A 15,471-nucleotide genomic window follows, 5' to 3' on the forward strand; every position below is an offset into this window, starting at 1 on the left:
CGGTTATGCGCTAACTCTAGGGGACCATTCCGAACAACGTTCCTTGCCGGACGGCTGCAGCGTTTACACTGCTGAGCTGGTCGCCATCTTTCGTGCCCTAGAGTATATCCGCTCCTGCTCAGGTGAGTCCTTCGTTATCTGTAGCGATTCCCTGAGCGGTTTCCGAGCTCTCGACCAGTGTTTCCCTCGTTCTCGTCTGGTGATGGCTATCCATGAGTCCCTGCATACTCTTGCCCATTGCGGCCGCTCTGTGGTCTTTGTGTGGACCCCCCCGGTCATGTCGGTATCCCGGGCAATGAACATGTTGACCACCTGGTGAAAGAGGCCACGAGTAAACCACCTCTGAATGTTGGCCTCCCAGAGACTGATTTGCGGGCAGTCCTCCGCCGAAAAGTTTTTGCGCTTTGGGACGCTGAATGGCGCGATCGGATCACGCCCAGTAAACTCCGTGCCATTAAGGAGACGACGACTGTGTGGCAGTCATCCATGCGAGCCACCCGCAGGGACTCAGTCGTCCTTTGTCGGCTCCGCATTGGCCACACCTGACTGACGCACAGTTATTTACTGTGTCGTGAGGCTCCACCTCTTTGTCATTGTGGGGCGTCCTTGACGGTGGTCCATATTCTGTTGGAGTGTGCCCTTTTAACTGTGCTCAGGCAGACTTTTGCGCTGCCTGATACGCTCCCTGCGCTTTTAACTGACGACTCTGCCATAGCGGACTTGGTTTTGCGTTTTATTCGGGCAGGGGGATTTTATCGCTTGATGTAAGTGTGTGTGTTTTTGTGTTGATTCTGGCCTGTGGCCTACGATTTTAGTCTGCTTTTTTAATGTGTTTCTCGGTGGTTGGCTTTTCCCTTTCTTCTCTATGGTCGGCCAACCACCGTCACACTCGGTGTGATTTTAATTTGATTTGTCTGTTCTTTGTCGGAGTATTTCTAGTCCTGTTTCATCTGCCGCCTTTCCTGTTGTTCGTTTTTTAGTCTCTTTTGGTGGTTTTTGTTTTTTTGGAACAAGGGACCGATGACCGTAGCAGTCTGGTCCCTTTAACCCCACAAACCAACCAACCAACCATGTAAGTTCCTCACAGCTCAGTTTTAACCCACATACTATACTGTTGCTTGTCCGCCTCTGGAACACCTTTTCTCCAACCGTCCATGAGCCACAATGCCAGTTGGGATCCGCATGCATCATAAGCTGGAGTCATTCTGTTTAGAGCAAGTGCAACCCCAAATCCAGAGTTTTAACTGTCTGCTGCCCTGGGTACTGCAGAGGCCTAGAGTAATTTTAGATTTGGTGCTGTGAGAGATTAGGTGAGAGACTGCACTCCTGCTTATGTTTTTAATTCAATATTTTCTGACATTTTATATGACCTCCACAACTATGTAGCTGCCTTTACGGGTGGGTTTTAGCAGTAGGCCTCCGCTGGTTGCTGTGTTGTGTTCCTGGATCATGTCATCAAGGTCCTGCTGCTTCAGTACTTTACTGTCTTTGACACACAATTATATGCAGTCTTGGGAGCACTGGAGCAGATGAGACATTCTTCCAGTGCTACATTTCTTGTCTGTTCCGATTCTCTGAGTGCCCTTCACTCTCTGCAACATTTGTACCCAGCAGATAAAGTCACCCACAACATCCAGGATGCCCTCCTCCCAACTATGACGACTTGGGAAGGAGGTGTCTTTCTGCTGGGTACCAGCATACTGCAGGGAACAAAAGGACAGATCTTAGCAGCCAAGGAGGCCTGTTGTGATCCTCAGTTATTTCAGTGTTCCATCCCTTTGCATGGTATAGGCTTGCTGTTGAGCTCCGGAGTCTTGCATTGGTGGGAGGACGAGTTGCTGGAAGTGACAGACGATAAGCTTCATCCAGTAAAGTCCACAGAGCTGCCTTGGTGTTCCTCCTTCCAGCCACGATGACAGGGTGACGTCCTCCTTACATGTTTTCACATAGGCCACAGCCCTACGGTGCCTGGGTTCTTGCTCTGGCAAGAGGGCCCTCCAATGCGTGGTGCTTGTAGTATACAGATCACTGTGTGACATATTTTATTGGACTGTGTTTTATTTTCTGACCAGCGAGCTGTGGCAGATTTTCCAATGGATTTGCCCTCTATTTTAAGTAACCTTCAAATCAATGTTGTTCGACTTTTAAAGTTTTGTGAATTGTCCAACATTTTCCCTATGATTTTAATGTGTTAACAGGGTGACTGGCTCACCCAAATTTTTTTTGAAAGTGGTGAGCCAGTGATGTTTGCCTGTGCCTTTCTTTCAGCTCCTTTGTCATTATACTTATGTTTTAATTTCATGTATAGCTACTTTTACTCTTTTTCCATTGTTTTAGTGCATGTGGGATAGAGTGATCAGTTTGATTGCATGAATGAGGAACAATTTTAGAAATTTTATTCACATTCGTTTGTTTTAATGAGTGTAAAGACACTGAATAACTTGCCATTGAGCGCCCATAACACACACACACACACACACACACACACACACACACACGGGCACAAACGCCTGCGGAAATGCCTTGTGGCATGAACCACTGTTTTACATATGTAGCTGTGTTGTGGGAATAGAGGTGGCATGGGTGAGTCTCAGTACTTTGCTGCAAGCATCTCAGATACGAAGTGTGAAAGCACATTGTGCACCCGTCAGTGTGTGTGTGTGTGTGTGTGTGTGTGTGTGTGTGTGTGTGTGTGTGTGTGCGCGCGCGCGCTCGCTCGCACGTACTGAGGCGCACCATGGGGCCTCCACGCAGGACCCACCCCCACACACCGTCCCTCTCCACCCTCACAGAGATCGAAGGAGGAGAAAGGTGGTGACAACAGAGGTTGGTACCAGTGGGAAGGGGAGGAGACCATGTTGTACCAAAGGTGAGTTGTGGTGGTGTTGATGATGCGGGTACAGATCGTGGGTGCAGGACTCAGAACGCTGGGTGTGAGGTAGGAGGGGTGGCTGGTTGTAAGTATTGTCAGACCAATGTATGACAGGGAGGGCCAGCAAGGTGCTGGCCACAAGCATGAGCAATGTGTCAGGTAGCAGTGCACACTGTGAAGGTGCTAGGACAGGTTGGCTGGAACAACAGGGTGAAGGGATGCCACTCTGAGAGTGAATCACTAGTGCCTTTGGCATGAGGTTGGGTGCCAGTAGGTCCAGGACAAGGTGCTGCAGTGTGTGAAATAACACTGCTGTGAGAATGGTGGAGGTAGCAGGGATGGTGGGGCAACATGGACACAGTCAGCTATTGGCAGCAGTAGAGGCGAAATCACTGCATCAGGCTTAGGCTGCAACAGAGAAAGAGGGGCTGGGGCATGAGTGTGCCAGATGTCGGGGATGCTGGCACTTGTGTTGGCAGCTGGTGGGTTGGGATCAGTGCTGATGCTGGTGAGCTTAGTAGGTTTATGACAATGTCCTAAGCAGTGGTGCAGTGGGCTGGCATCTTTTGGGGAGGGGGGGGGGGGAGGGCAGAGATAGGCAGGGGGAGAGTAGTACCAACAGCAAAGGTGCTTCAAGTGGTGTCGGTGTGGTGCCACCATGGGTGGCAGCAGATGTCTGTTGGGTATTAACGAGAATGGGGTCAGGTTGAATGGTGTGAGGTCAGGCAGCTTATAGTCGGGCTTGAGCCCATCAATTGTGGTGCTGGTACGTGTGCCGTGGAGATGGAGGAACATCTTGGGGTCCCACTTCAGAACCCAGTGTTGGCTGGTGAGCATTTATGCACAGTATTACTTTGGTTAGCAAGACTAGGTTGCTATGAATGAAGGTCCTGTATTCACCACGGCATTGAGGGGGAGGGTGTCTCGCAAGTGAGCCATGCAGTCCTGCAAGCTGTGGATGAACTCGGACATGACATCACCTGCAGGCGGGTTGGTGGGCTCCAGGAAATAACCCGGAACAGCAGCTGGCTAGCTGTGACCAGGTCAGTGGTTGATGTCTCCACATTGGTCTCATGAGTGACATAAATGCCAAGAAGTACCAGTGCAGTCTACCTGCTGGTGTGGTTGGCAATGCTATCAGAGGAAGGCAGATGGCTGCTGATGTTCACGTGAATGTGGGCCCAGGTCTTGTAGCCCCTCTGAACACCTGGCCACACAAAATGCTGTATCACTAGATTAGATTAGATTAGATTAGATTAATACTAGTTCCATGGATCATGAATACGATATTTCGTAATGATGTGGAACGAGTCGAATTTTCCAATACATGACATAATTAGGTTAATTTAACAACATACTTAAGTTAATATAACAACTTTATTTTATTGTGTTTTTTTGTTTTTCTTTATTTTTTATTTTTTATTTTTTTTCTTAATTTATATCTAAAAATTCCTCTATGGAGTAGAAGGAGTTGTCATTCAGAAATTCTTTTAATTTCTTCTTAAATACTTGTTGGTTATCTGTCAGACTTTTGATACTATTTGGTAAGTGACCAAAGACTTTAGTGCCAGTATAATTCACCCCTTTCTGTGCCAAAGTTAGATTTAATCTTGAATAGTGAAGATCATCCTTTCTCCTAGTATTGTAGTTATGCACACTGCTATTACTTTTGAATTGGGTTTGGTTGTTAATAACAAATTTCATAAGAGAGTATATATATTGAGAAGCTACTGTGAATATCCCTAGATCCTTAAATAAATGTCTGCAGGATGATCTTGGGAGGACTCCAGCTATTATTCTGATTACACGCTTTTGTGCAATAAATACTTTATTCATCAGTGATGAATTACCCCAAAATATGATGCCATATGAAAGCAATGAGTGAAAATAGGCGTAGTAAGCTAATTTACTAAGATGTTTATCACCAAAATTTGCAATGACCCTTATTGCATAAGTAGCTGAACTCAAACATTTCAGCAGATCATCAATGTGTTTCTTCCAATTTAATCTCTCATCAATGGACACACCTAAAAATTTGCAATATTCTACCTTAGCTATATGCTTCTGATTAAGGTCTATATTTATTAATGGCGTCATACCATTCACTGTACGGAACTGTATGTACTGTGTCTTATCAAAATTCATTGAGAGTCCGTTTACAAGGAACCACTTAGTAATTTTCTGAAAGACAGTATTGACAATTTCATCAGTTAATTCTTGTTTGTCAGGTGTGATTACTATACTTGTATCATCAGCAAAGAGAACTAACTTTGCCTCTTCATGAATATAGAATGGCAAGTCATTAATATATAATAAGAACAACAAAGGACCCAAGACTGACCCTTGTGGAACCCCATTCTTGATACTTCCCCAGTTTGAGGAATGTGCTGATCTTTGCATGTTACGAGAACTACCTATTTCTACTTTCTGCACTCTTCCAGTTAGGTACGAATTAAACCATTTGTGCACTGTCCCACTCATGCCACAATACTTGAGCTTGTCTAGCAGAATTTCATGATTTACACAATCAAAAGCCTTTGAGAGATCACAAAAAATCCCAATGGGTGGTGTTCGGTTATTCAGATCATTCAAAATTTGACTGGTGAAAGCATATATGGCATTTTCTGTTGAAAAACCTTTCTGGAAACCAAACTGACATTTTGTTAGTACTTCATTTTTACAGATATGTGAAGATACTCTTGAATACATTACTTTCTCAAAAATTTTGGATAAAGCTGTTAGAAGGGAGATTGGACGGTAATTGTTGACATCAGATCTATCCCCCTTTTTATGCAAAGGTATAACAATAGCATATTTCAGTCTATCAGGGAAAATGCCCTGTTCCAGAGAGCTATTACACAGGTGGCTGAGAATCTTACTTATCTGTTGAGAACAAGCTTTTAGTATTTTGCTGGAAATGCCATCAATTCCATGCGAGTTTTTGCTTTTAAGCAAGTTTATTATTTTCCTAATTTCAGAGGGAGAAGTGGGTGAGATTTCAATTGTATCAAATTGCATAGGTATGGCCTCTTCCATTAACAGCCTAGCATCTTCTAATGAACACCTGGATCCTACTATATCCACAACATTTAGAAAATGATTATTAAAAATATTTTCAACTTCTGACTGTTTGTTCATAAAGTTTTCATTCAATTTGATGGTAATACTGTCTTACTCTGCTCTTGATTGACCTGTTTCTCTTTTAATAATATTCCAAATTGTTTTAATTTTATTATCAGAGTTGCTGATTTCAGACATGATACACATACTCCTGGATTTTTTAATAACTTTTCTTAATATAACACAGTAGTTTTTATAATTTTTGATAGTTTCTGGGTCACTACTCTTTCTTGCTGTCAGATACATTTCCCTTTTCCGGTTACAAGATATTTTTATACCCTTAGTAAGCCATGGTTTGTTACAAGGTTTCTTACGAGTATATTTAACTATTTTCTTGGGGAAGCAGTTTTCAAATGCATTTACAAAAATGTCATGAAATAAATTATATTTTAAATTGGCATCAGGTTCACGGTACACCTCATACCAGTCTAACTGCTGTAGGCTTTCCCTGAAATTTGCAATTGTTAAATCGTTGACTGGACGTACTACTTTGGAGGACTGTTTAGTATTGCTGAATGGAGCTATGTCATATATTGTAACTAGCTGTGCACCATGATCAGAAAGACCATTCTCAACAGGCTGAGCATTTATCTGGTTAAACTTATCTTGGTCTATAAAGAAGTTATCTATCAGTGAGCTGCTATCCTTTACCACCCGAGTAGGAAAATCAATAACGGGTGTCAAATTGAAAGAACCGAGTAATATTTCAAGGTCATTTTTCCTATTACCCTCTTTCAGAGAATCTACATTGAAGTCCCCACAAATAATAATTTGCTTCCCCCTGTCTGACAGATAGCACAACAAGGAGTCCAAATTTTTCAGAAATAGATGAAAATTTCCTGATGGGGACCTATATACAGTTACAATTATAAATGTGCCTTTATTTAATTTAAGCTCACAGGCACATGCTTCTATATGTTTCTCTACACAAAACTTTTTTGTTTCTATACTTTTTGCACAATGATAACTTTTGACATATATGGCAACTCCTCCTTTCTCCATATTTTCTCTCATTACATGTGCAGAGAGCTTATATCCACTTACATTTACCTTATCCATATCAGTAACAATGTGATGCTCAGACAGGCATAGTATATCTATTTCATTCTCAGCTTCTAAATCTTCTAAACAAACCAGAAGCTCATCTACTTTATTCTTTAAACTCCCAATATTTTGATGAAATATACTTACATTATTTTTAATTATACTTTTATGAGAACCTTTCCTTATTCTAACATTTGCAGTACTCTCCTGTCTGAGTTTCTCATTGTGCTTAGGCCTAGTTCCTATACCAGTGGTCACACGGTGTTCAGAGAGGCAGATTATGTCAACTGGGTTGGGTGACTTTAATTCATCAATGCAATTACCTAGGACTGAGATACAACTTGGTGGAGATAAAATTTCTGGTGATTGGTGAAAATTTATAATTGATAGCTGTGATTGGTGATCCAATGTGCTAGAATTGTGCTGTTTAATTTCTTTCCTAAACTGAAGATTTGTTTCAATCCTGACCTCTCGTAGAACTTGGCATCTTTCTGTCTTACCTATCCTAAAAAAGGTGCTGCTCCAACACCTGTAACCACTGGTATTTTACCATTCATGGCAGTGCCTCCCCCCCCTTAAATTTCCTGCTATTACCCCAGCCAGTTTCCCCTTCCCTTTCCTGTTGAGATGTAGGCCGTGCCTGGTATAGTCCCACCTACTGAGATAATCAACAGGAACCACACCAATATGAGCCTCCGCACCCGACCCAAGCAGCCGTTCCAACTCCAAATTAACTCTCCCAACAGAAGAGTTCAAATGAGGCCGGTCATGGCGTCTCAGGACAGATACAAATTCAACATTGGTGTGTCTCGATGCCGACGCAATCTTTACCAGGTCACACTCTATACTGTACCCGGGATCTCTGTCGATGCTGTTCCCTGGCCCTCCCACAATAACCACGGTGTCTTCCCTGGTAAATCCTTTACAGAGTGAACCTAAATCCTCTGTCACCTGATCCAGACTAGCACTTGGTTTGAAAAAATTTGTGACCTGGTATTCTGGTCCTAATTCCTCCTGCAGAAGTTGGCCTACACCTCTGGCATGAGAACTGCCTAACAACAAAACTTTCTTCCTTTTCGATGACTTTCCTACATTCTTTTTCAATTTCCTATTGAAAGTTTGTTGTGTCCTGTCTACACCTACCTCTGCTTGAGGCTCATCAGTTTCTAACTGAAGCAACAGGTCAAACTTATTTTTGACATTCACCACAAAACTGTCAGACTTAGTTCTAGGCCTGTTCCTTCTGCTACCTCTGGCCCCTTCCCACCTCTCTTTGCCCTTCTCCCTCCTTAACCTGTCCAGATCTTCCCTAGCCTGTTCTAGCTCAGCCTGAAGGGCAGCAATTTTCCCCTCCTGTTCCACTATCTTCCTATCTCTGCTGCAAATCCTACATAACCACTGATGAGCCTGATCCACTTTCCCAACACCCACGCCACTGCAATCCCCCCAGTGAAAAAAACTACTACATCCATCACACCAAACCCCGGAACTAACAATTCTACGGCAAGTCAGGCACTTCTCACTCATGGCAAAAATAATACTTTAGCTAGAATAAATCAATTAAATTACCGAAAATCAGAAAAGACGTTACAAGAATTAAGCCTATTCACAAATGTATATAAGCAAGTTTCTGATTTAAAATTCCGCTGTTTTTCTGAGATCTGTATTAAAACAATGAAGGTATACGCTATTTATTATATATTTCACTCGACTGAATGAAAAAAGGACAATTAAACGAGGTACTTTAACTTTGATTCTCCAAAAACGTTACGAGAATTAGGCCTATAAAAAATTTTATATAGGCAAGTTTCTGATATAAAGTTACACTGTTTTTCTGAAATCTGTATTAAAACAATGAAGTTATACGCTATTTACGGTAGTTTACTTATTTGTTACCGAGAAACTAGTTAAATTACCGTGAAACAATAAACAAACACGTTTACAGAATTTAAGCCTAAGCGCGACTTCGCGAAGTTACGATCTTTTCGTGTTTTCTGAAAAAATACGCAAAGAAAAGTCAAACCTTTAATGGCAAGACTAAACGATACACTAATGCACGTATTTAATTTGTTGTCGGCGTAAAACTAAAATATATTCCTGTCTAAATCACTTAACTTTCTGGAAATGGTTTCTGGCGTCACTTACTCGGCGGCCATCTAGAGTGGTCGAAATGTGCACACTGGGGTTTTTGAGGTTGTTTAACTAGTTGAATGCTGCCTTGCAGAAGGCAGCAGATAGGAACAGGCATGGTGAGCCAATGGATATGCTACGCCAGATACTGCTGTCTGAGCCAGGGGTCAACATACATTGAGGCAGTGGCTGAAAGTGACACCTAACCAAGGGCAGACAAGTTTTGAGTTGTACTTCTGGTTAGTATTGAGTACCTGATAGTCAAGGGATGAAGTGATGGTGCAGGTGCAGCTGAAACAGTCAGTGATGACATTGCCAATCATGGCAACATGACTTATGTTGGTGATAAACTCAGAGATTAGCAACTTGCCGAAACTTACATGGGGAGCACTGGTCAGTGTCTTTCGAGAGGGCAAACATTATAGGCTTGTGGTCGATGAAGAATGTGAAGTGAGAGACCTTCACTGATGGCCAAAAGTATTTGATTGCCTTGTAGATGACAAGGAGCTCTTGTCGTATGCACTCCAGTGGCATTGTGTGGCAAAGGGCTTGCAGGAGAAAAAAATGAGTGGCTGTCAGGTGTCACTGACATACTCCTGTGCAGGATAGCACCAGTGACCATCTGGCTGGTATCAACCATGATGGAAAGTGGGATGGTGGGGTGGGGCTAGATGAGCAGAGTAGCATTTGCCAAGTCATACGTGGCAGCAGCAAAGCTGTTTTCCATTTGGGGCATCCATGGCACTGACTTGTTCTCCTTTGTTTTGAAATCAGCACCGATCGGCTCCTGCATAGTACTGACAGCCCATAGGTGTCGGTGGACAAAGTTTAACAAGCTGAGAAAACAGCAGAGGTCCTTCAAATTCTCAGGGCATGGGAAACTGAGGATGTCTTGCACTTTGTTGGACAGTGGGTGAGAGCTGGCAGCGGAGGTGGTCTGGCTCAGGAGTACCACCTTGCTGACACCAAAAATGCACTTAGCTGTGTTGACAGGGATGCCGGTTTCCTGGAGGTTCTCAAAGATTATGCAGAGGTGCTTTCCATTTTCTTATGCATTGTGCAGAAATCAAGGATGTCATCTAAATAGGGGAAGCATTAGTTCAAGCCTTGCAAGGTGCCATCCAGGAAACACTGCCGCATTTGGGCAGCATTACAGAGAGCAAAGGTCATAAAGGCACTCTCATGCAAGCCAAAGGGTTCATAGTGGCAGTGTTCTGGTTGTCCTTATGTGAGACAGGGATCTGGGAAAAGCCTTGGTGCAGTCAAACTTGTTGAAGATTGTAGCTTCTGCCAGCACATTGTTGTAGCAGCGTAGGAGTGGCACAAGATACCAGGCAGGAATGGTGCTGGAGTTTAGCACCTGGTAATTGCCCCATGGGCACCATCTGTTCTTGCCAAGGTGGAGAGTGGATGCCTACGGGCTCTTCAAAGTGTGCAGCACACTGGCAGTGACCAGGTTGTCAAACTCTGCCTTGACAATTTTGCAACCTTGACCTTTTCTGGTGGTAGGGGTGATGGTCAGCAGAAAAAGGGACGTCTGAAAGTTAAGCATAATCATGAAAAGAGGACATACTGCCTTATCAGTATGTCAGAAGGGTTACTGAACAAGCTACAGTTTAATCACAAGACATTTGACATACAACAGTGCCCAAAACAGACTGTTAAAAAAATCTGATAGCTAAGATGAACATTTGCAAGAAAATAAAATAACTAGGAAATAAGAAGAATAAACTGTTAATATGTGATATGGTTACCCCTAATAACCATACATGCTGCACTGTGACAGTAAGATGTTTCAAGGACTCTCTTGACGGTCGACCCCATTCCTCAGAAGAGCAATGTGGAGGTCTGGGGGTGTCCTTGGTGGAGGCTGACAGGATGCTGTTCATCTCCCTAATGCGTCCCAGGCATGTTTTATATGATTCAGGCCTTTGCTGTCCACTCCATGCAATGGATATTGTCATCTTAAATTCATTCACCGGAGCAACTCGATGCGGCGAGCACTATCATATGTAAAGAGAAAGTGTGGACCAATTGCACCTTTGAAATGGTGAATGTATGGTAGTAGCACCTCATCTCTGTAGCTGAGTGTTTAAAGTAGTCCTTTGACCACCAACGAAGATGTGCAGCTCCATATGGTCATTCATCATAATGTCACCCTATAGCATAATGCCATCACCATCAAACCAGTCTCTTCCTACAATGCTCCTGGGGTTGCATTGGCTCTCAGGTTCTCTCCAGCATAATATGCAACGAAAACTGTTTTGTAAACTGAAATTGGATTTACTGTAAAGAGCACATTCCTCCCATCATTCATGGTCCATTTTGATGTTGCTGACTCCACAATACATGGGCCTGTCTCTGTGCTGTAGTGAGTGGAATGCACATGTCCTGCTGTTCTGAACCTCTGATACATAGTTTGTCAGCAAACATCATTTCCTGAGGCAGATGCAAGCTTTGCAACCATGCAGCCAATTGTCTTGCAGGTGTACTCTGATTTTGTCAGACAGTTATGGCCTGATATCAATCCTGCTGTGGAAGACAAACATCTCCCATGTCTTGAAACCATCGTCAGAACCTCAAAATGACACTGGCACATCCAAGGATAGTGAGATTTCGGTCTGTCTCTGGCCTGCTTCCAGGTAGCCCAGTATTCTGCCCTGCATAACAGGTTCCAGATGGCGTCTTTGTGGCATTATGTTGTCAGCTTCAGCAAGAGATTACACTCCGATCACTATGAATCGACAAAAAAGACTGAGACGTGCATTGTTTGTGTTTACCTTTCAGTTACACCACTGTTCACAGCAGGGAATACTCCTTTCCTATACAAAGCAGGGGTTGTAGGTAAATATTTATGGTGACGTTGGGTGATTACTCACCTTTTCTCTTTTTATTTTCGTGTTTTTGTGATTATGCTTAACTTTTGGACATTAGTGTATAAAGAAAGTTGTTGAAAGAATTTGAAAGAAATGCCATTCAGATACAAAATAGTGCTTGGTAGTAATCATCATATGATTTTTAAAGATCTCATATTAATCTCTACTGGTCTCTTTATAAGATTTTTGGTGAACTTGTCAGTCATATTTTTGTGATATTAAGTAACTTACAGCAGCTCCCCCTCCCCCTCCCTCTCCCTCTCCCCCTCCCCCCTCCCTAAGTTGTTGTTATATTTGCCATATTATGCCATTGTTTGTTTTTCAGGTTGAAAATAAGGGCCTAAACAGATCAGAAGTTGAAAAACTGGAAGAACTTATTAACCTCGTTGAAGAGGCCACACTTAAATCTGAAAAATGACCATCAGTCCAGTGAATAGAACAGAAAATACATGTGTCAGATGAAATGTAACTTATATTAAGAAAGATGTAAAATTAACGTTTCAAAGATTGAAGTTATGGCTTTAATAAAGAAAATTGAGAAATATATTGTAATGAAAATTTTTCTGCATCACACACACAATATTTACTATTTTTAATAGTCATGAGATTAACGAGATATCTTAATCAGTTGTTACACAATGAAATATCTATAATCCCACGTATATACCACTTAGTTGACAATATCTATGACAGACCTAATTATTCCACTTTAGAACATGAATTGGCTTGCCATACACATCCTCTTGCACCAGCTCTTGGAAAACATGTTTGTCCAATAATATTGACAAATGGAGTGACACGTAAATGGCACTGTGTGTTAAAAATGCATCTGTGGCAGGCCTGGATAAGATTTTTGCTATTGGCAAGCACTTGCACTTTGGGAGTGCAGTCAATCCTGCTCAGCACTGGAGCTTCCACCAGCACTGCACTATTTCGAGGAGGTGTGTAATAGAGACAGCTATATGCCACAGGTTGCACAAGTGGGAAACATTGGAAGATATGATTGCAACACAGATTTTCAATCTTTCTACCAAAGCAATAAATTTAATACTTAGTTAAGTGAATATATTATATAGTGTTATTATGAGGAGTGAAACTAAACATCCTTTTTGCTAAACAAAACACTTTACATACTTACACATAACATTAGTTGTAATGTTTATAAATTTACACTTATTCCAATAATATGATGTGTAATAGATCTGAAACTATGGTTCCTGATACAGCCAAATGAGGGGAGTTATGAAGCGTAAAATCTGTTAAACCCAGATGTTGGCCAGATCGTCAATTTCATAATCGGAGTGCGTGAGGGGGGAAAGGGGGGGGGGAGACAGTAACACATCTACACACACACACATGCTAACCCAACATCAGACATCAAAATAACTTTGACAGCTTGCCTGTGCCCTCAAGGGTATTACTCTTGGTGCAACACTTTATTAAAGTCTTGTAAATTCGTGGATTGCACAAACAGGCCATACAGCCAGGTGCTACCCTATTGGTCTATCAGCTCAAGTTGGAATTAATGGCATAGCAACAGCTAAAAGCAAGAACTGTCTTAACAAGTAAATTGAAATTAGTCTTCAGTCTTAAAAATCCTTGGAATCTCTTTGGGAACTAATGATGAAAAATGTAATGATATTACAATGCGTGTTTTTTCCAGCTCATAATAGTGTGATGACATGTCAAGCACACTGGTGTTCAAGTGATATGAAAGAGCGAAAAAATTCCCATTTCACACTGAATGATGTGTTTCTGTGGTTTCTCCACTTCCTCCCCCCCCCCCTCCCGCCTCCCCCTTCCTCCCACCACACGGACACAGTAGCATTCCTAATGCAGACTAGAAATCAAATTTAACACAACTGGTTTACCTAGCAGATTGCTTGGCATGTAACAAGGCAACCGTCTTGCTCTAGTCGCATCTGGCTGCAGTCTTCCTTTTCCTCCTCACCCTTCTTCAGCCCCACTTACTGCTGTGTTGGGAGTGTTAGGTAGGTGTGCAGCCAGAGACCTCGCACCAATGGTGTGCTCATCTACTTTTGCTCTTTGTGTAATTGCTTATCTTTGAAACAAATTAATCAACCTCCTGATATATTTTGCATATTTGTACTCAATAATGTTTTACAGAATTCTAATTTTTTATGTAACTCATTACTTAGGAAAAAAAAGTATTGACTGTACAAAAATGAGCAATAAAAATAATATTTGGTGTTCACCCACAGTCATCCTGTAGCCTCCTCTCCAATTTCTGACCATTTGCCCAATAATGTAAAATGTCTGACAGGTGGCAAAGCAAATTTTAAACCTAACCTAAAATTATTTTTCCTGAACAACTCATTTAATTCCAATTCAATTGTGAGACACAACCACAAAACATTCTTTATATGTGGCTGTGACATCTACCTCTGGTGTTGTGTTCTGGTCTTCAGGTGTTGACCTATTGCTTGTTGTTGCCAAATGCCATATTAACTTCCACCTGTAATTTGTCCCAGCTCCTGAGCTTTTCCTCATTGTTGTCGAACCCCTGCTGGGCTTTATTGCCCAAGTAAAAGCAGAAATTCGTGAGACACAGTGTTTGACCCTATCTATTGAATTTTCTGACATGATCACATTATCCAATTGAATCCTACCCAGGATCTTTCAAACCTCTGTTGGATGCTCAATGTACATTTGACCCACTTAAGCTTTGGTATCCGTTGGTACCTTGGTAATGAGGACCATCTGAGGAATGTATTGTTTGTGTTTGATTCCTACCGGTGAAGGCAACAGCTCTTGTGTAGCCGTATGGGAGCTATGGCAACGTTGTTGTCTGAGATATCCAATGTCACCACCAAACTGTCTCATGTAGAATTCAGTAACAAACACCATTTACAAGAGCAGTTTCAGTAGTGTGTGCTTCTACAGGGTGATTCCTTGATGATGTTACAAACTTTCAGGAATGATGGAGAAGGGTAAATGTATCAAGGGACCCTGGTCCAGAAAGTACAGATTCAAAAGTACAAACAAAAATCATTCTGATATCTCTGGCAATAGAATACATGTAACGGTACTGTTGTTGCTAAGGTTGTAGGGTAGGCAACTTTCAGAGGTTATAGTATGGATCAAATCAAGGAAAAAATGTGTAGCAAACATGGGCTTTAAAATGGATACCTTAAGAGCTATGAGCACTTTTCCACCTTTGCTACTGTGGAACTCATCTCTTCTACTGGACAAGTGCCCATAGCTCTTAAGGTACGTATTTTGGAGCCCATCTTTATCAGACCTTTTTTCTTGTTTTGGTATCTATTATGACCTCTGGAAGTTGCCTACCCACAATCATATTATCAACAGTACTGGTACATGTATTTCACTGTCAGTGGAGGCAGGACAATTTTCACTTATAACATACCACAGACCCATACCTCAAACTGATACATTTACTCTCCTCCA

General features: G+C 42.1%; 1 protein-coding gene across 1 annotated transcript in view; it reads left to right on the forward strand.

Annotated features, from left to right (window-relative positions):
• LOC126248503 (conserved oligomeric Golgi complex subunit 2) overlaps positions 1 to 12,586 on the forward strand; it is a 107,697-nt gene extending 95,111 nt beyond the window's left edge. Inside the window, exon 12 of the mRNA XM_049949541.1 lies at positions 12,368 to 12,586. Within this exon, the coding sequence (XP_049805498.1) occupies positions 12,368 to 12,460 (93 nt within the window). The 3' untranslated portion in view covers positions 12,461 to 12,586. The remainder of the gene's footprint in view (positions 1 to 12,367) is intronic.
• The last annotated feature ends 2,885 nt before the right edge of the window (positions 12,587 to 15,471 follow it).

Source organism: Schistocerca nitens, chromosome 3, assembly GCF_023898315.1.
Source record: "Schistocerca nitens isolate TAMUIC-IGC-003100 chromosome 3, iqSchNite1.1, whole genome shotgun sequence".
Taxonomy (NCBI): domain Eukaryota; kingdom Metazoa; phylum Arthropoda; class Insecta; order Orthoptera; family Acrididae; genus Schistocerca; species Schistocerca nitens.